Below are 21727 nucleotides of genomic sequence, written 5' to 3' on the forward strand. Positions count from 1 at the left end.
TTCGGGCCTCGGAGAAAATTACTTCAGTGGTAAGAGGAATGTCTTAGTGGTCAAAAATTTTAAGGGAGTACAGAGATCGGAAGACATCCAACCGGCAACTGAGGACGCTGGATGTAAGTGCTACTCTGAGATGAAGAGGATGGCTCGGGAAATCAAGTCGTGGAGGACACATTTAACTTGACAGTAAAAAAAAAAAAAAAAAAAAAAAAAAATGGCATGGCATCTTGCAAGCCGCTTATCATTTAAATAGTTCCCAAAATATTATTTCAACAGACAAATTTTACAGTGAGCTTGTTCAGTTTTCTGTGGAATTAATTATCCATATATTTCAGTACCAAATTTGTAGCGTTCATCTTAAGTATGAAGGACAATGTAATGATCTTCTGTGCTGCATATCATTTCTTGTGTAGGAAGAATTATGCACCATAGACAAGTAGATATTTATTTTCCATAGAATACATCTTTTTAAAGAATAAAATAAATTACGCAGAAATCTTCATCTGTTAGACATCACGGAGCAGGAGTTGAGTAGCGACCTGCAAACAGCACAGTGTGAGTCTGCTGGTCCAATATCAGGAACACGAACGGATGGTCTGCCTTGAAAGTTACAGGTGGCTTAGAATATAATACGTCATAGCGGCCCACAACAGCTGAAAATAAAAGAGAGGACATGAGAATATGTTAGAAAGTATTATCTCATTTCTAACCTTATGTTTTGTTTTGATCACGCACTACAAGTAGGTGGGAAAAAAAAATTATTTTGAGATCGGTTCTGATACAACAGTACGAGCGTCTGAAAAATTCTAGAAACATAATTTTACGAAATCAATAAATCAGATGAGAAATTCGCTGAGGATTCATCATCATCAGTTCAACGATCTTTCGCAGTACACAACAAACTGATAACGTTCAACGACTTTTCACACGGATGGCATTGGCTCCAGACGTTCACTGAATGTTCTAGGTACTTGGCTGAAAAAGTAATGCAAAAAGAAGAAACCAGTTTATATGGCGAGCGTCATTTCCGAATGAAAACCAAATAATTTCATTTGCAAGGAGGGAAATGCAAATCTGGCTTCGGTGATTCAGCTCCTGTGATTAAGTGCCTAAGAAACATTAAAGCGATGATGCGTATTGCCATTGATACCTGATGTATCAATTGAAGCCATCAAATCTGTATCGGTCACAGTTCGCAGAAAACGGAACAAAAAAAGTAGCAGACAGAGACACTCAACTGCCCACCTGCCCTTATGCACGGTAAATGTACTATTGATGAGAAAGCTGTTATCCTCCTTATAAAACAACATAGAAAAACGATAACAAAATTAATGCTCCGCTACCGCACGTGTGCCGTGAGCAGTTTAGTTTACATTGTCCAATTGGGACGTCAATCGTCTCTAATAACCTCCCTTTCCTCATTTTCAGAGAGGTCAATTCCCCTCTTAAAGTTACATTCAATGCCCGACCGACTTTGCTTGTTACCTCATACATCGAGGGTGTACTGAAAAATAATGCCACTGAATTCGTTAAATGAAAACTCTTAAAATTGTGCGCGCCACCATGAGGGAATTGTCTCTACTCATCACAGCTGCACTACTGAAAGAGCTCCAGACCGCTCACCAACAACCCAGTCAACCACAACATGGACACTGAAGGAGTAGATCTGAGAGTAAGTACGTGGAACACAAACAGCATCCATACACATCAAGGAGAGTTCAGACGAATCCACCGTAAATCGACCATCGAGGTGTCCTCGTGGGAGATATACACTTGAAGTCGGGCACCAAAGTGCAAGTCACCAACTTCTGTTGTTATCAAACTGCCGACTCAAGGCTGGTGGTGGTACTGCTTGCCACATACACCGCACCCTCCAACATCACCAGCTGCACTTACTGGTCCTGAAGACTGTCGAGACAACCGCTATTGCTGTCGAATAACCTTAATAGCGAGACAAAGGCTGCCAAGGGGCATACTCGAGAACAACGATTTCGCGACGTTATTGTCGGCCAGATATGGTTTTTATCGTAGGGGATTTCAGTGCCAAAAATACTGCGTAAAATTCAAGGCTCACGAACGCTGATGACTGGAGATTATTGCGTGGCGTGCGGAAAGCAACTATTGTTAGTCCTGTTGAGCCAATAGCCGTCTCGAGAACAAGTCTCGATGTATGAGCAGTCCAAGGGCTTCCACAGGTTATCACAGCGGAAGCAAAGAAAGCCCTTTTAGCGGACTATTTACCTGTAATTTTTCGTCTTAAGGACAGAGTCACCTTCATCCCAGGGAGGGGCACTGACACAAAGCACACCAACTGGAACTTATTTCAAGAACATCTCTCTACGAATCTTGCAATTTTCCTGACCCAACGGAGGAAGAAGTTGATACAGCACTGTAATGTTTTTGAAGCAGTATCTTGGACGCCGTCAGCGAGGCCTCACCGTCGAAGGAGATGCAACTACATTCACGTCAACTGCCACCCCAGTCGCGCACCGCAGTTACCAAAAAGAATAGGATTTGTCGGGAATAGCGGCTTAGTGTGAATCCTGCAACGAAACAACTGCTCAACCGCATCCGCCAAGAAATAGCATCAAAATTAGTGACCACAGGAACCAAACGTTGGCCTAAAACTCATCGGAGTCTCCGCCTTGAAGGAGACACGACACATCCTCCACAAAACAATAGGGATTCTTCCACGTCATATGGGAAACCCAGTGCAAGAACCGATGCCTTGGCGGATGCCTTTGCGAACTACTTTGGGCCAGTGGATTACCCGGTGAACGAAAGGCTGCCAAGATTCCTGGAACTGCACGTGGATGAACAAGGATTAGAACCAATTACTACTGAGAAGTCCAATCCCAGCTTCACTGCCTAGGCTGGAAGAATGGACCTCATCCCCAACACCTTGCTTCTCCACTGGCCACAGCCAGCTATTGATCACTTGGCGACCTTTTTCAATGCATTAATGAGGACTGGCAACTTCCCTGCAACATAGAAGCACGCAGAGATAATAACCATCCCCAACCCTGTGAAAGACAATTTCCTCCAAGGCTATCGAGTGATAAGCCTACTCTCTGGAGTATCAAATGTGTTCGAACATCTCTTCCTGTAAAGCTTCCTAGACCGTATGGAAGCCGAAAACATTTTACCATATGTCCAGTTCGGATTCCGGAAACGGGTTGCCACAACCCACAGGATGCACTGAAGGCCTTCAACCACCACGAGTTGAGCCCTGCTTCTAAATGTCGCCAGAGCTTATGACACCATGTTGTATGAGGGATTACTGTATGAGTTGGTAACACATGGAGTCTCTGTACCACATGTGAGACTACTGTGCATCTGAATGCATGTACTTTGCATGTGCTGCCGACAGAGTGTCATCTCATCGTCCCATTGCCTCTGGCTTATCACAAGGCTAGGTGCTTGGCCCGATCCTATACACGTTGTATACAGTAGACATCCCCAAAACACCATGGATGAAGCTGATGTTACGTACTGATGACATTGCCTTGTGCTCCAAGAGACTGACTGCATGGATATTGCAGCGGAGACTTCAGACAGCGATAAATCAACTTGGTGACCAGACGACCAAATGGCGGCTAGCTTTCAACCCATACAAGACACAGGCAAAGAGGGTAGTGGCAGGAACTGTGCAGCCCGTCGTCGTTAGAGGAACAGCCGAAAACTGGGCGTCACCTACATGATATCTTGGCGCCATGCTCGACGGACGTGATGCCAACGCACAGAAGTAGTACGTGGCGGGTCCCGTGGGCGACTGAGAGACGTATATCCAGTTCTCAACACACGCTATGCTACCCACCCACACTGGTCATGCTATCTACTCTCCTTGAGTATGCAGAAGTTGCTTTTTGCCAACGCTGCTGAGACCCACATACGATGGCTGCAACGAATTCAGACCAGGGCTCTGTGACTCGCTCTCCATCTTACCCGGAACTGCCCACAGCGAGAATTGTACCTACTGGTTGTTGTACAGCGATATCTAAAAACTACAAGGAAGTTATACAACAGACTGCTAGCTCTCAGATATACATATCAGAAGTCCGGACCACACAGCGGAGTACCCGCCCCCTCTACTTTGGTCAAACTACATTCGGTATTAACTTACCATTTAAAATAAAATCTAACAAAAGCACTACCTAGGTAGCAGCACGAGATTTCACTAAATTTACTGTAAGTGATGGCAGCGATGCATAAGGATCAGACGTGAAACAACGGAAGAAGACAGAAAGTAAGACAAAATTGTTAAAACTTCATCTTAAATTGGAAGTTAAGAATTTCTAGTACTGAAGCTCGCTTCGTCGTCGTCCACAATCATTTTGCTTGCCGAGTGAAAACTACAAAAATCCTCTTGACATGCTATCAGAACCCGGCTGATTGATACTGTATTGGGCTAACGATTGCTATACGGACTATTTATTGTTGTGCTAACAGCGACGTTAGGAGGATTTTCGAACTTCGTGGGATTGTTCTCCCACCGACCCAGCTACTACTGGTTTATTGGGAATTCTAACTTCTTCCGTGGTTGTTTAATTGTGTATTAACAAAAGCTGTGGACTTTGGTATGCAGAAACGAAACAAATGTGTACAGAAGTAACGCTGCTCGTGGGGATTCGTAGTTGAAATACTTACCAATGAATGTTGCTGCTGCTGCTTCTGTGCCTTCTTCATTGACTTCTATGAAAGCCTTGTGCAGAACGTTGGTAACTACTAATGGCTCATCACTAATACCAGTCAAATTTGCCATCCTGCCATCGAACATATCACTCATGCCAAGCTGAAATTCAAATTAGGCAAACGGTATTAGCGAATTTTCCACTACGTGTAACACTTATAAAATACGGCCCCTATCACTTTTGTAATAGTAAGTCAAACAAGAATAGAGAAGCACTAAATCGTTTAGGAATTATTCTATCTGTAATATTGCAAGCTAGTCAGCATCAAAGTGAACAGACAACCATAAATCACATCATTTTTTTAATAATGTCATCAAGCCATCAAGGGATCATACAAATATATCATGATTTGATGTCGTGTAAATCGAATTAGCAGTAAACAGTGACCGATCTTATTATGAAAATACTACATTGACTCAAAAAGTGAGATTGCTTGCACATTAAGGTGACAAATGTCGTGGAGTATTAGTGCAGGACCGTTCGTCCATCTTAAAACGTGACAAGTTTCATATAAAGCTTAGGGCCGTTGGAAGAGCAATAACTACATTTGCGCTCTTATACTCCGCTGCAGACAAATAAAGGCGCAGTTCCTTCATTTTTAGCACTTAAGAAATGGGTATCTAAATTCAAGAGTGCTCCATAATATGCGTGAGGTCCGTTCAAAACTACAAGGACAGATGAAGATATCGAGCAAGTTTATTATAAAGTGTTTATATAAAACTTCCTGGCAGCGTGCCAGACCGAGACTCGAACTCGAAACCCTTGCCTTTCGTGGGCATGTGCTCCCAAGCAACATTCATGCCTGTCCTCACAGCGTTATTTCCGTCAGTACCTCATCTCCATTCATTCTGGAATTGTGTTTATACTACACAGCTTAGAAGTGTGTCAGATAGCTGATGCTATCCATTATTTCCATAACAGACTATTTTCACATGACTCCAACAGTTAATTAAAAGGTGGAAAAATGTGTTCTGCATCAAGTATTTGCTTCATCCTACACACGTTTCGATAGTTAAGAAACATCATCAGGTGGAAGGGATCGCTTTCATAGGTTTTAATAGTGGTAAGCATTGGCGGTTTCTTGCAGTGGCTCAGCAGTTCGTTCGCAGCTTGCGCTGTTAACAATTAAAAATTTGCACTGTTAACAATTAAATTATTAGTAAATAGCCACAGAATTAACAGATGTCTCTTAACAACTTTTTAAAGTTATAAAAGGTATGTGCATTGTAAGAACAATGCACGTATTTCATTTTGAAGATGAAAATCGCAAAAGATTCTTACCGTACGTAAGTCACACAGTATTGTGGTTGTGTAACAAATTAGTTACATCTTCCTCACCACAGAGTTTGCAGCAAATAGATGGTGACTTAATCGAAAAGTTTACATTTCAATACGCTCGTACCAAGTCGGAAAATTTTTCATTCAGAACTCTGCGACGTCTCATAAGTGCATAATCAAAATCGGCATTCTTGCGCAACGAGCCGTAGACCAACGGTTTTGCTTCTATTAACGTATGTTCTCAATCGTATCAGTTTTCGTCCTTAATTATGGTACGCCCTACATACCTAATAAGAAAATTCTCTTAGGAAGTTGCAGATGAGTTTTGGCTTAATTTTGTGTACCTACTGCATCTCAGTACATAACCGACCTGAAATACCATTACTACATTAAATTACTGTTTTTTCACTTACTGTTTTTAATGTTGCTTTAAGGTCCACTGTGTACTCCAGTTTGAATTTTGGTAAATAGAGATACACTTCCCGTTGGCCCATTTCTGACAGAATGTCCTGAAGATTTATGTTGGCAAGTTTCTTCTCAAGATTCGGAAGTCCATTCTGCTCTTTGGGCAGTATTATCATCATACCGAGTTTTTTCCCCTGTTACATGAAAAAGAAATGCAATGAATAGCTTATCTTACGTTAAATGGCTCTAAAACATTGTGCATCGTGTTAAGTTAACAACTGAACACAACACACAGAAACGTGTGTAGCCTCCAGACAACAAACTCTATCTGTAAAGCATCGGAGGGAAAAGTTAAAAACTTTTTAAATGAGGTAAATTTTTCACCTTTGTAGTCTGTAATAATGCAACACTACTGAAATAAAGTATAGTTCTGAAACAGCGATTTTGTCATCCTACTTCCACACGCTGAAGAATCACAATTACTGATGGGAACTCATGCAATAATTGTTAGTTGTTATTATGTAATATTCTGAACCTTTAATCTTTAGGAATACTTTACACTTTTGTGTATTTCTTGTATTATAATTTCTCACTCGTTTATACAGCTACATATCTTGTCTTCAAATTGATTTAGCGCACAATTATTGTTGGTTCATAATTAGTAACATACCCTGTATGGAAGAAGCACAACCTGAGATTCCAATTCACTTATCTCTGTGTATTTGAACCCCTCTTCAATGTACATCATATCCACATTTTTCGTTGATCCTGAGGCTAGATGAAACGGTGTTGGTAACGTAAATGTTACATCGAACTGCTGCAGCCAATCAGCATTGAGGTAGATGGCATTCACCAGTACCATCTTGGTTAAATCATTCAGGACGCCTGAAATAAATAATTTGCCTGCTTATGGATATGATGCTTTGATGCCCACTAACCTTACAAATTTATTTACGTTGTTCCATGAGTCAGGGGAACGCCAGTACCCAACTGAGCATAGTTGAAAAAACATAAAGCTTATATACATAAGTGAAAAAAAGGCTCGTAAAAAGGTCCAGTAACATTATTCAGTACATAATTAACTACAATGTCAACGATAATTTAAGTGACATGTTTACGATTTACCTTTGTAATTCGCCACTTTCTTTGTCTCATATTACTACAACAAAAGATGTTTCCGCGTGCAGATGACTGTTATGGCAATCTCAGTAGTCCATACAAATTATAGAAATGAATGTGTGTGTGTGTGTGTGTGTTCCGGATCTCTTCCTAACCAATGTGCCGATTTCAACCAAACTTAATCCATATATATACCTTACTGTGAAGCGACAATCGCTGTGGGGGTAAGAACCACTTACCTATCAAGGGAGGAGGAGGGGGGGGGGGGGAGGCAAAATGAAGCGTAGACCGCGACGAGTGAAGTCCCAGAATTTATCTATCTAGTATTTGTGAATGAAAGTACTTAGCAACATACAACAAATTTTACACATAATTTCGAACATCAACGAAATTTTTGTTCTCGCTGACAACCTCTACAAAATGTAAAAACCATTACTGCTTATTACTTTTCCGCTGTTAATGGTGAAGTACCGCACGAGGCATGACGCTATAATTTATTTCTTCTTTACTGGTAAATTTTTTCGCGACGCATTGTACAGACAGTATGCACATCACTTAATATAAGTGCAACATTGTATGATTGTACGACATGTAGTTCCGGTCTTATGACGTCATGTGATGCGTGAAGAGCTGCCGCATCATGCACGACGTTTAAATTTATTACATCTTTGCTGCTACCTCTATTCGTAGTAAATTTCGCAGATAGTTACTTCATATTCCGCTAAATGTACCTATGAAATTATATCATTGTACGACACGTAGGTCAGAAGGAATGACGTCATAAACATTAAGCACAGGTCCAGACGCTGCATGGTACGTGGTTGGGCGCATAGGTGTAGTAAATAAACTCATGGGCAGCGCCAGGTTCCTCCGCTAGCACTTCACAAAAGTTGATTTATCGTGAACAGTATATTTACGGACCTGATGATTTTGGTCAACCAGCCAGACAATCGAATGCCGAGCTGCGTCCTCGTGAAACCAAAAATTTTCCTGTGGTAAACACATCGGACTCGCATTCGTTAGGAGTGGAAGTGAAGTCTTCATCTGGCCGTTCTGATTTTGTATTTCATCTTCGTATATTACTGCACTGAGGAAGTTCTTACTACAGTTCCTCATTCCAAGCACCGTATGAATGCTAAATTAACATATAATGAAGTGTCGGCGGAATAGAAGGTCAAATGAGGAATGAAAATTGTTCCTTATAGGATTACTGTGCTCTTCTGTATACACTGATGAACCAAAAACCTATGAGTCCCTTTTTAATAGCGTGTCCTTGCGTCTCTGGAACGCAATGCAGCTCCACTCAAGATGTAGCTAAAATGGATACAATAAAAACAGTCCAATACCCAAGCCTTCAAAGATGTTAAAAGCTTGTCTCGGCATAAAAGAACTTTTTTGTCAGTTTGTAAATGGACAAGAATTTAACGAGCCTCATTTCAATAATTTATTAAAAACTATTAGCAAATTTTGTGGTCATAAGAAAGCTTATCTGTGTTCGAAATTTTAAAATAAAGTATTGTAGAAGAAACAATATTATATCATAGTTCGTGAATGATGTAACTAGCCACAAATACTTTTTAATGTTTTATTTTAGTTCCGTTTCGGGCTACCATGCCCATCTTCAGAAGTTTAATATTTTATTTTACACATATGTTTTGATAATCAGCATGTCGTCTGCTAATGCATGTTTCTATTAATGAAACAACTTAAAAAAATTGTTACTAAATATGTTAAAGCGCATTAGCCTCTTTTTATTAATGAAACGACTTATAAAGTGATTAGGATGTTGTGTAGGTTGGGTGGTCGACAGAACATCCTTTACGGGGTGGGGGGTGGGAAGGAGCGTTGTAGAATGTCCCTCATTTCAGGGCAGGAGAGAGAAAATCAAGGTCCTCGTGAAGGATATGGTTCAGTTGTTCCAGTCCAGGATGTTACTGGGTGACAAGGGAGGCTCTCATTCGTAGCTGACTCTTGTCAATGGTGGGAGAATTCGGGGTGTGTGAGGGTATGGCAAGAGAAATCTGTTTGTGGACTAGGTTTGGGAGTATTGACTGCATAGAAGGTCTTCATGAGGCCCTCAGCAAACTCGGTAAGGGAGTTCTCGTCATTGCAGATATGTTGTCCACGGATGGCTAGCTTGTATAGGAGGGATTTTGTGGTAAAGAGATGGCAGCTGTTAAAATGTTGATGCCGTCTTTGGTTAGTGAGTTTAACGTGGACAGAGGTATGGATGAGACCCTCAGGGATGTGAAAGACGACATCCAGGAAGGCGGCACGTTGCGTAGAGAAGTACCAGATGAAGCAGCAGGGAAAGAAAGTGTTGAGGTTGTGGCGGAACGTCGAGAGCGAAATCGTCTGTGGCTTGCCTTATCAGAAGCTTGAAATTGAGAAACTGCACGAAAAAAAAAATTAGGAAAGAAACCTCCCTGTTGTTCATGTCTCTTTTTAAGCAGACAAACCAAGGAATGCCTAATGTCATACTTTCACGTGCATTCTTGAAGGGAGATGCTGTAATTCTTGTAGCACGATGTTTTGGCCTAGAAAAAAACTTGCATCTGCAGCTACAATTGACATGGCTACAATTGGCATGAAACGATTCAAGAAGTTATCATTATCGCTGTCTTCTATAAATGATACCACTGTTAACACAAAATATACATTGGTGGTGGTGGTGGTGGTTAGTGTTTAACGTCCCGTCGACAACGAGGTCATTAGAGACGGAGTGCAAGCTCGGGTTAGAGAAGGATTGGGAAGGAAATCGGCCGTGCCCTTTCAAAGGAACCATCCCGGCATTTGCCTGAGACGATTTAGGGAAATCACGGAAAACCTCAATCAGGATGGCCGGAGACGGAATTGAACCGTCGTCCTCCCGAATGCGAGTCCAGTGTGCTAACCACTGCGCCACCTCGCTCGGTAAAATATACATTGACAAGCACATCAGTACATGACCTCACTCGACCACTACTCACTGGCTCCTCCTTCTACAGCTCAATCTCCCAGCAGTATACCTCATTCCACATAAAAGACCTTCATAAAAGGAAACGGCAAGGGAAAACTTGGGTTCATCATTTCTTTAGCAGAATACTACTCATTTCGCAACAATAAAACATGGTATCCTTCGGAAGATCTCAGACTTCACAAATATCATTATATTAAATCCTTAATTATATAACACTGGGGATATTGTTGTTGTTATTGTTGTGGTCTTGAGTCCTAAGAGAGGTTTGAAGCAGCTCAAAAGTTACTACATCCTGTGCAAGCCAATTCATCTCTGAGTAACAACTAACTTCTGTAAGAATCTACTTACTGTATTCATCCCTTGGCCTCCCTCCTCGATTTTATCCCCCCCCCCCCCCCCGGCCACCACCACGCTTCACCCCAATAGCAATACTAAACTGGTGATTCCCTGATGCTTCAGAATGTGTCCTGCCAACTAATCCCTTCTTCTAGTCAGGTTGTGCCACAAATTTGTCTTCTCCTCAATTCTATTCAGCACCTCATGATTAGTTACCAGATATATCCATCTTGCAACCTACGTCTTCAATTATTTGCTGCATGTATTTCAGTCTCTGTCTTCCTCTACGGTTTTTGCACTCTACAGCTCCCTCTGGTACCATGGAAGTCATTCCCTCATGTCTTAACAGATGTCCTAGCATCCTGTCCCTCCTCCTTATTAGTGTTTACCACATGTTCCTGTTGTTGTTGTTGTGGTCTTCAGTCCTGAGACTGGTTTGATGCAGCTCTCCATGCTAATCTATCCTGTGCAAGCTCCTTCATCTCCTAGTACCTACTACAACCTACATCCTTCTGAATCTGCTGAGTGTATTCATCTCTTGGTCTCCCTCTACGATTTTTGCCCTCCACGCTGCCCTCCAATGCTAAATTTGTGATCCCTTGATGCCTCAGGACATGTCCTACCAACCGATCCCTTCTTCTAGTCAAGTTGTGCCACAAACTTCTCTTCTCCCCAATCCTATTCAATACCTCCTCATTAGTTATATGATCTACCCATCTAAACTTCAGCATTCTTCTGTAGCACACATTTCGAAAGCTTCTATTCTCTTCTTGTCCAAACTATTTATTGTCCATGTTTCACTTCCATACACGGCTACACTCCATACAAATACTTTCAGAAACGACTTCCTGACACTTAAATCTATACTCGATGTTAACAAATTTCTCTTCTTCAGAAACGCTTTCCTTGCCATTGCCAGTCTACATTTTATATCCTCTCTACTTCGACCATCATCAGTTATTTTGCTCACCAAATACCAAAATGGCTTTACTACTTTAAGTGTCTCATTTCCTAATCTAATTTCCTCAGCATCACCCGACTTGATTCGACTGCATTCCATTATCCTCGTTTTGCTTTTGTTGATGTTCATCTTATATCCTTCTTTGAAGACACTGTCCATTCCGTTCAACTGCTGTTCCAAGGCCTATGCTGTCTCTGACAGAATTACAATGTCATCGGCGAACCTCAAAGTTTTTATTTCTTCTTCATGGATTTTAATACCTACTCCGAATTTTTCTTTTGTTTCCTTTACTGCTTGCTCAATATACAGATTGAATAACATCGGGGAGAGGCTACAACCCTGTCTCACTCCCTTCTCAACCACTGCTGCCCTTTCATGCTCCTCGACATTTATAACAGCTATCTAGTTTCTGTACAAATTGTAAATAGCCTTTCGCTCCTTGTATCTTATCCCTGCCATCTCTAGAATTTGAAAGAGATTATTCCAGTCAACATTGTCAAAAGCTTTCTCTAAGTCTACAAATGCTAGAAACGTAGGTTTGCCTTTGCTTAACCTATCTTCTACTAGAAGTCATAGGGTCAGTATTGCCCCGCGTGTTCCTGCATTTCTCCGTAATCCACCATGATCTTCCCCAATGGCGGCTTCTACCAGTGTTTCCATTCGTCTGTAAAGAATTCATGTTTGTATTTCACAACCGTAACTTATGAAACTGATAGTTCAGTGATTTTCACACCTGTCAGCACCTGCTTTCTCTGGAATTGGAATTATTATATTTCTGTTGAAGCCTGATGGTATTTCGCCTGTTTCATACATCTTGCTCATCAGATGGAATAGTTTAACCATTGCTGGCTCTCCCAAGGTTCAGTAGTTCTAACAGAATGTTGTCTACTCCCGGGACCTTGTTTCGACTCAGCACTTTCAGTGCTCTGTCAGATTCTTCACGCAATATCATATCTCCAAGCTAATCTTCATCTACGTCCTCTTCCATTTCCATAATATTGCCCTTAAGTACATCTCCCTTTTATGTACCCTCTACATACTCCATCCACCTTTCTGCTTTCCCTTCCTTGCTTAGGACTGGTTTTCCGTCTCAGTTCCTGATATTCATATATGTCGTTCTCTTTTCTCCGAAGGTCTCCTTAATTTTCCCGTAGGTGTCATCTATCTTACCCCTAGTGATACATGCTTCTACATCCTTGCATTTGTCCTCTAGCCATTCCTGTTTAGATATATTTACTATCAAAAACAGTCTTGATCACAATTTATTTATTACGGTAAGCGGTTTCGACCACTACTGTGGTCATCTTCAGACCAATGAGTAAGAACTTCATTCCTCCAGTCACCATAATAAATAAATTGTTATCAAGACTGTTTTTGATAGTAAATATTTGTAACACATTGATCACTGTTCACTCTCACAATGTATTCAAAAGTAATCAATTCCTCTTTAGCATTTTGCACTTACTGTCGATCTCATTTTGTATTCCCTTTTGCGTGCTTCATGTACTACATTTTTATATTTTCTGCTTTCGGCAATTAAATTCAATAACTCTTTTGTTACCCAAGGATTTCTACGAGCCCTCGTCTGTTTACCTGCTTGATGCTCTGCTGCCCACACTCTTTCATCTCTCAAAGCTACCCATCCTTCTTGTAATGTATTTCTTTTCGCTGTACTTGTGAGTCATTTGCTAATGCTCCATCTGAAGCTCTGTGCAGCCTCCGGTTCTTTCAGTTTATTGAGGTCCCATCTTCTTAAATTCCTAACCTTTTTGCTGTTTCTTGAATTTTAATCTACAGTTCATAACCAATAAATTGTCGTCGGAATCCACATCTGCTCCTGGAAATGTCTTACAATTTAAAACCTGGTCCCAAAATCTCTGACTAACCATTATATAATCAGTCTGAAGCATTCCGGTGTCTCCAGGTCTCTTGCAAGTATACAGCCTTCTTTCATGATCTTAAACCAAGTGTTAGCGATGATTAATTTACGATCTGTGCAAAATTCTATCAGGCGGCTTCCTCTTTCATTTCTTTCCCCCCAGTATATATTCACCTACTATTTTTCCTTCTCTTTCTTTCCATACTATCGAATTCCAGTCCACCACGACTACTAAATTTTCATCGCCATTAACTATCTGAATATCATTTCTTTAATCTCTTCCTCATATGTGGAGCTAATTGGCATGTCAACTTGTAATACTGCGGCGAGTGTGGGCTCCATTTCTATCTTGGCTACAATAATGGGTCCACTATGCTGTTCTTAGTAGGTTGTCCGCGTTCCTATTTTTTATTCATTATTAAAGCTTCTCCTGCACTACCCCTATTCGATTTTGTGTTTATAACCCTTTATTCACCTGATCAGAAGTCGTGTTCCTCCTGCCAACGAACTTCACTAATTTCCACTCTAATTAAACTTTAATCTATCCATTTCCCTTTTTAAATTTTCTGTCCTACCTTCCAGATTTTTGAAGTTGATATTCCACGGTCCGATCCGTAGAACGCCAATTTTGTTTCCCCTGCTAATGACATCCTCCTGAATAGTCCCCTCCCGGAGATCCGAATGGGGAACTATTTTACCTCCGTAATACTTTACCCAAGAGGACGTCATCATCATTTAGCAATAAAGTTGAGTTGCATGACCACGCGACAAATTACGGCTGTAGTTTTCCTTTGCTTTCAGCCGTGTGCAGTACCAGCACAGCAGGACCATTATGGATGACGTTACAAGGGCCGATCCGTCAGTTATCCAGACTGTTGCCCTGCAGCTCTCGAAAAGGCTTCTGCCCCTCTTAAGGAACCATAGGTTTGTCTGGCGTTTCAACATATACCCCTCCGTTGTCGTTGCACCTATGGTACAGTTATCTCTATCGCTGGGGCACGCAAGCCCCCCCACCAACAGCAACGTCTATTGTTCTGGTTCATGGGTGGGGGAGGGGTTTGACGACACACACCAGTATTTTAATTTTCATCATAAAACAAACATAACATATTACACTTCTTTACTGCAAAGATGTTCTAGAAAACTGAGACATTTGGTGCCAATTAGAAACAGATATTTTTTAAATTCAGAAGAATAACCTGACATCTCTCAACTACGTGAACTGTGTTTACAATCTGTAAGAAGTCATATTACTGCACTCTCGCTGCCAAGTGTGAGTTTATTTGGTCCTTACAGTTACAACTGAACAAGACTGTAGCCATTTCATTATTTATCTAAAAGCTGAGTCACGGGAGCTTTAGTGCTTTATGTTCTTTTGGCGTTTGTTGCCAGCTCTGACGTTGTTACTTTGGTAAAATTTGGAAGTAAAACTGTTTTTTTTAGTCTGAATAATCAAAATTACTGGTCAAAATTATGAAAAGGAGATCCCTGAGAACTGTTTTCTTCACATAGGACTCAGTTCGCGACAGATCTAAGTAACACAGCAAGTTATGACTTGATTTCGTTACAATACCAAGTCGTTTTCTTCACTAAATTCTGTGCTAGCGTGTTAGCAACTTGTTCTGAAGACGGGAAAATCTCAACACGTAAATACACGAGTTGTTATCTCGTGAAACTCAGCTTGCACTGTTCGCCAATGGTACTCTGAAGGTTGGAGATAACAGCGCTGAGGTTGATGCAGTGTTCATCATCTGCCGAAATGTGTTCCGTAGAATGCTATAAGATCACCTGATTAACTGAGTATGAGACCAGCTAAGGAGGAAGATTAAGTAAGGTTTAACGTCCCGTCGGCGACGTCATCAGTAACGGGGAAGTGCAAGTCCGGATTGAGGAAAGAAGTCGGCTGTGCCGTTTCAAAGGGACCCGGCCGGGAATGGCCTTTGGCGATTTAGTTAATTTGTCGAAAACTTCAACCGGTAGGGAAGGTCAGGAATTTTAATCGCCGTTCTCAAGTATGCAATGAAACTGTATAGCCACTGCTACAGCTCTCTTATTACCATATTTTCGATTCTGTTGAACATTTCCTAACAAACAAATCTGAGCTCCTCTTCCATAAGTATGAATAAAAGTAATGTCCCACTTTTTTCTCATAACATATTTATTGTTAAAGAGTCAGAATTAGGTGACAATGTACATCAACATGTCTTGTCCATGTCCTATTTTTCTACGTAATCTCCATCACGTTCTATGGCCGTGCGTCAAACGTTGTGGAGAAACATGTATTACCTACTGGTAAAAGCTCTCGTCCTGTAGGCGTAGCCATGTTTTCATTGGGTGACTGACACTCTCGTCATCTTCAAAGTGTGTTCTCCGTAGAGATTCTCTCCGTCGGTCTCAAAACGCTCCAAAAATTCCGATGAAATGTCCATTCTTTGAATCTTGTGGTCCGCTGTGAGCATTCGTGGAACCCATCGTGAGACCTCTTTCAATATCCGACAGTCTCGATCATTGCAGATCCACTTCCAATGCTGACCGACAAGCTACATCTATTTGAGCCTGTATACTGTGTTCATCTCTTGGCCTCCCTCTTCAATGTTTATCCCCCACACTTCTCTTCAGTTCTAAATAGATGATCCCTTGATGTCTTACAGTGTGTTCCATCACACAATCCCTTCTTTTGCTCAAGCTGGGCTACAAATTCCTTTTCTCCGCAATTCTGTTCACCCCAGTTCTATTCAGTACCTCCGCGTTACTTAACTGATCTACCATCTAATCTTCAACATTCTTCTCTAGCACCTAATTTCAGAAGCTTCTATTCTCTTCTTGTCTGAACTGTTTATCGTCCACGTTTCACTTCCACACAAGGCTACTCTCCAGACGGATACATTCAACAAAAACTGTCTAATATATAAATTTATATTAGATAACTTACTCCTCTATTTCAAGAATATTTTTCTTACTATTGACAGTCTCCATTTTATATCGTCTTTGCTTCGACTACTATCAGTTATTTTTCTTGCCAAATAACAACACTCATCAATCGCTTTTAGTGTCTCATTACCTAATCTAATTCACTCAGCTCACTCGGCTACATTCCGTTATCCTTAATTTGCTTTGCCTCATGTTCATCTTCTGTACTCCTTTCAAAACATTGTCCATTCCGTCCAACTGCACTTCGATGTCCTTTGCTGTCTCCGAGAGAATTACGATGTTATTTGAAAACATCAAAATGTTTATTCTTTCACCTTGAATTTTACATCCTTCTCTATATTTTTCTTTGGTTTTCTGTACTGCTTGCTGAATGTACAGATTGAGTAACATCGGGGATAAGCTAAAACCCTGTCTCACTTCTCTCTCAACCACTGCTTCCGTTTCATGACCTTTAACTCTTATAATTGTCCTTTGATTTCTTAACAAGTTGTAATAATATGACAAACAACTACTGCGTTACTTGTAATTGACGCTGTTGTTCTTGAAACTAATAAAATCGAGTGAGCGCTCTAAGTTAAGAGTTAGCTTGTGTGTAGCTTAATGAGCAACCGTTAGTGTGTTTATTAATTCATAGTAATCATTACGACTAACGAGGTGCATGGTGATACCCGTGTCATGTTGTGACTGTGGTTTCTCATTATTAACCTAAGGGCTACCAATTCGACTAAATACGTAGAAATTACAATTACGAGCAACTTAAATTCAAGAGACCACATAGATAATACTGTGGGGAAGGCGAAACAAAGACTGCGCTTTGTTGGCAGAACACTTACAAGATGCGACAAACCCACTAAAGAGACAGCCTACATTACACTTGTCCGTCCTCCGCTGGAATATTGCTGTGCGGTATGGGAGCCTTACTAAGTAGGATTGACGGAGGACATCGAAAAAGTGCAAAGAAGGGCAGTTCGTATCGTGTTATCGTGCAATAGGGTTGAGAGTGTCACTGATATGATTCGCGAGTAGGGGTGGCAGTCACTGAAACAAAGGCGGTTTTCTTTCTGGCAAGATCTATTACGAAATTTCAATCACCAACTTTCTCTTCCGAATGCGAATATATTTTGTTGTGACCCTCTTACATAGGGAGAAATGATCATCATAATAAAATATGAGAAATCAGAGCTCGAACGCAAAGATTTAGGTGTTCTTTTTTCCCACGCGCCATTCGAGAGTGGAATGGTAGAGAAGTAGTATGAAAATGGTTCGATGAACCCTCTGCAGGCACTTAAGTGTGAATTGCAGAGTAACCATGTAGATGTAAATCTAGATGTAGATGTAGATCAATGAATTTGTGTGTTTATCAATGCCGCTAGGTGGTGATATTTGTGTGAAGTGTCATACTCTGATTATGTAGGTAGAGTTACAAACTGTATGATACTGAAGCCAAGTATGTTGTTGTTGTTTAATTTTCATTGAGATCAGAATTTTATTTTCTTGAAATGTTATTTAATTAAGATCATTGGTCGGATATCTGCCCAAGTCTTTAAATCGTAGGTCAACCGAATGTTTTTATTTTGCATGTCATTTAAGTGTTGTCAGCCAATGGCGGTGTTATTTGGAGTCACAAGCAAGTTTAAAACGCGCAGTAGATCACGTTAGTTTTTGAGGTATCTGTTTCAGGATGAGATCGCTTGTGCCTTTCATTTGTAGTTCGCCATCAGCAGTTCGGAACTTCGTGTCGTCAGTCTTACCGAAGCCGTGCTGGTCGAGCTGAGTCATTCTGTCGTCTGCTGCTAGGTTCGCTCTGGTGACGCCAGGCGTTCCAGATTCGCGTCGGTTCCCGCAGCTCGAATGAAAGGTGAGTGCGAAGATTAAAAAAAAAAAAGATTGTTTTAGTCCCGTTTCGAGTCGCAAAACCCAGTGCTGCACTAACCAGCCACATCTTCTGACGCCGGCCGCTGTGGCCGAGCAGTTCTAGGCGCTTCAGTCCGGAACTGCGCAGCTGCTACGATCGCAGGTTCGAATCCTGCCTCGGCCATAGATGTGTGTGATGTCCTTAGGTTAGTCAGGTTTAAATAGTTCTAAGTATAGGGGACTGATGACGTCAGATGTTAAGTCCCATAGTGCGTAGAGCCATTTCAACCATTTTTGAACATCTTCTGACACCTTGGACAGATGTCAATCATTGTTTGCGTATCGCGAGAGTACAACGAAGTCTGAATCTACGGAAATCGTCGAGTAAATTATCAAGGATATAAGGACACAGAGTGTATCTGGCGATTAATTTAATGAAGTATTGATGCCGAGGGAAGTATATGAATTTACGAAAGAGGTAACTTTGCAAGTTCTCGTCGATCAGTTCTTGCGTACTGCTTTATTTCTCGGGTTTCTGAACCATACAAGGAAGAATTGTTAGAAGCGATAGAGGAAAGCCAAAGCAAAGTTGCTCTCACAACTTCATTAGCAAATGCTGAAATAATGCATGGCGTCACGAATACGTTTTCGTGCTAAATAGGTAGAACTCCCGTTTCAATAACTACCAAGCAAGACCCTATTTCCCCCTACTTACGTCTTCCTCCTACAATACATAATGGCGTTGAAACAGTTCAATTTTAGCTCATATCACTGCTTACTGACAATGGTTCTCATCGCACATCATTCGCAAATTGTACATCAAAGGAGAGAAACAATAACGTCACGAAAACTATCATCTGTCATCTATTGTAAGGTGCCTTGTGGAGTAAAGGAATACATCTTGGTAACTATTCTAGTACAGTTATTGCGACAAGCTGAAAAAGATACTCATTTACAGAGAAGAAAAGCTGAACATTTTCTTAACTAGTGCTTATACGAATAGTAATTTAATGAGGAAAATTGCTTACCAGAAGGGATTATGTTTTTTATCTTCTGATTTGTCTTATATTCCATCCAGTCATTTATTGTTTTCCGTGCTTGCTCTTCTTGTGAAAAATCTACTTCTTCTGTTCCAGCCTTGAATCTAATGGCAGAATTATTGAATTCTTCCTTAATGTTATAACCATTTTTAATGAATATTCTGTTAGCAATGTTAAGCACTATGCCTTTACTTTCCTGAAATATGGAAAAGAAATAGACTTAAAAGGTAAGATATTAAAATTGATTTTATATTTATTTTTCACAATACATATGTGGTATCAGTCATAATAATAGACAGTAATGAAAATTCCAGTGTTAATCTTTTCTTGATCATGTCGAAGCACTCTGATCTTTCTTTAAATCCTATGAACCTTTACACCACAGAACACTAAGTTTACAATAAATAAATAAAACACAGCCACAATCAGGAGGTAGTGTACCAAGTTATTTTCTTCCATACTGTATATTAATTATCTTGGCGTAATATTAGTGCAGTATACTTTTTCTTAAGTTTCACTTACATTGATTACATTAACTTCTGCCACTTGCAAGGTAACCACGTTTAATATTTTTATTTACCTTTTGGAGATGAAATTATTTGTTACCCATTAGAGTACTTTGTTTTTCATCCAAACTGCTTCGTTTTTTATTGAATAAATATACTCAGCTATTTTAAACTTAATAGCTACATTTAATGGTTTGAAAATATTGTCTTAGCAATACTGCAACCACTTAGATCTTACTTATGGGCTACCCATAAGAAATGAACCATTGTTTTTTAAAAATGGAGATACTATCAAGTTGAAGTATGCGACCATTTATATGTTTACATAATAACTCAGTACTTCGAATTCACGTAATAATTACAGTCCTAACATTACCAGTTTTAGTTTTGACAACTGTCTGCGATTTCAGATGAAATTAATCTACTAACAGCTTCATCATGGTATGCACCAGAAATTGTAATATGTAATGACAAATATATTCGTGAATTAATTGCATCAAATAGTGAAACTGGGCATGTTAAGTCTTAAGAGTAGTATGTGACTTGACATAATGAATTACTATATTTAAAAAAATTGTTATGACACTCTCATTTGCAAGAACCTATGTTTGATAACCAGTCTCAATCACATTTAATGTTTGTCATCATATCTGAAAATTAAATTAAGCTTTAATAATCACTACCTCTGTAAACAATATGATTCAAAGTGTTTAAAATTTTGGTTTTCTAATTTATTGCAATAAGCTGATAACATAGACTGACAATATCTAAAATTCCTAATATGGTACTTGATTCATCATGACTTGTAAAAAGCAAAAATTATTTAAAAGGGGAGTAGTCACAGCTGAAAAGTACTTGTGTCAACATTCTATAGCATCTAGTATTTTATTAAACCCACTATGAACCATAAAAACCCATGCATCACGGATGATGGATGAGTAGGGAGAAAGGTTGGAGGGACAGAGCAAAAGCACAGATTATGTGTGGTATTGAAGTATAACAATGAACTGTCTAAAAAGTCAGAGAATTATTTGAAACTCAGAAGCAATTTCTGTAATGCACCAGATATTTATATATGAACCATCTTGTTGAAATTCGTAATTAAATTACAACACCCCACCTGAAAACTGAGTGCACACAGTTCTCACCATAGTATGTCTAAGGTATATTACGTGTGTGTACAGTGGGCTCAGTCTGCCTGTGGCCATGCTGCCACTGACCCACAAGTGCAGCGACCTTATAAGTTCTTGTTCAGCCTGGTATAGTAGTAGCAGAATCAGAGAGTTTCCATTGACTTGGCTGTCGGAGTATCTCATCGAAATTCTTAAAGTACATCGAATTCTTGAAGTAAAACAGGAGATGTGTAGTTTATATCGTAGCATCAGGCAATGTCTATATATTTGAAATTCTCCCAAGATGTTGAAATAACGTCCCTTAGGTGCTGTTTGTAAAATTTCAAGATGTTTCATTTAGATGATCTTCAGATGTTGTCTTATTATTTTGTAGTCCAGTATGTTCTTTAAAATGGGTCTCCAACTTTTCATCAGTCTGATCCATACACATTTTGTCATAGTACTGGCATTAAATCTCATACAGACCTGGTACACTAAATTTGCAACTTCATTTATTTTGTCTCAGGTTTAGCTTAAACTGAAGAGTAGATATTGTACATCAGTATTTCAATTTATGTGTGGATTTTAACAGGGTTTCTCACGCATCATTTAAATTGGTTCTTAGTTCTACATTAATCCTATTATGTCTTTTATATATT

At 40.1% G+C, this 21727-nt stretch overlaps 1 protein-coding gene across 1 annotated transcript in view; it reads right to left on the reverse strand.

Annotated features, from left to right (window-relative positions):
• Positions 1-416: 416 nt before the first annotated feature.
• Positions 417-21727, reverse strand: part of LOC126458536 (serpin B6-like) — a 57898-nt gene continuing 36587 nt past the window's right edge. Inside the window, exons 4-8 of the mRNA XM_050095642.1 lie at positions 19439-19646; positions 7042-7256; positions 6380-6565; positions 4645-4789; positions 417-650 (exon numbers count right to left, since the gene is read on the reverse strand). Coding sequence (XP_049951599.1) covers positions 511-650; positions 4645-4789; positions 6380-6565; positions 7042-7256; positions 19439-19646 — 894 coding nt within the window. The 3' untranslated portion in view covers positions 417-510. The remainder of the gene's footprint in view (positions 651-4644; positions 4790-6379; positions 6566-7041; positions 7257-19438; positions 19647-21727) is intronic.

Source organism: Schistocerca serialis, chromosome 2, assembly GCF_023864345.2.
Source record: "Schistocerca serialis cubense isolate TAMUIC-IGC-003099 chromosome 2, iqSchSeri2.2, whole genome shotgun sequence".
NCBI classification, from domain to species: Eukaryota; Metazoa; Arthropoda; class Insecta; order Orthoptera; family Acrididae; genus Schistocerca; species Schistocerca serialis.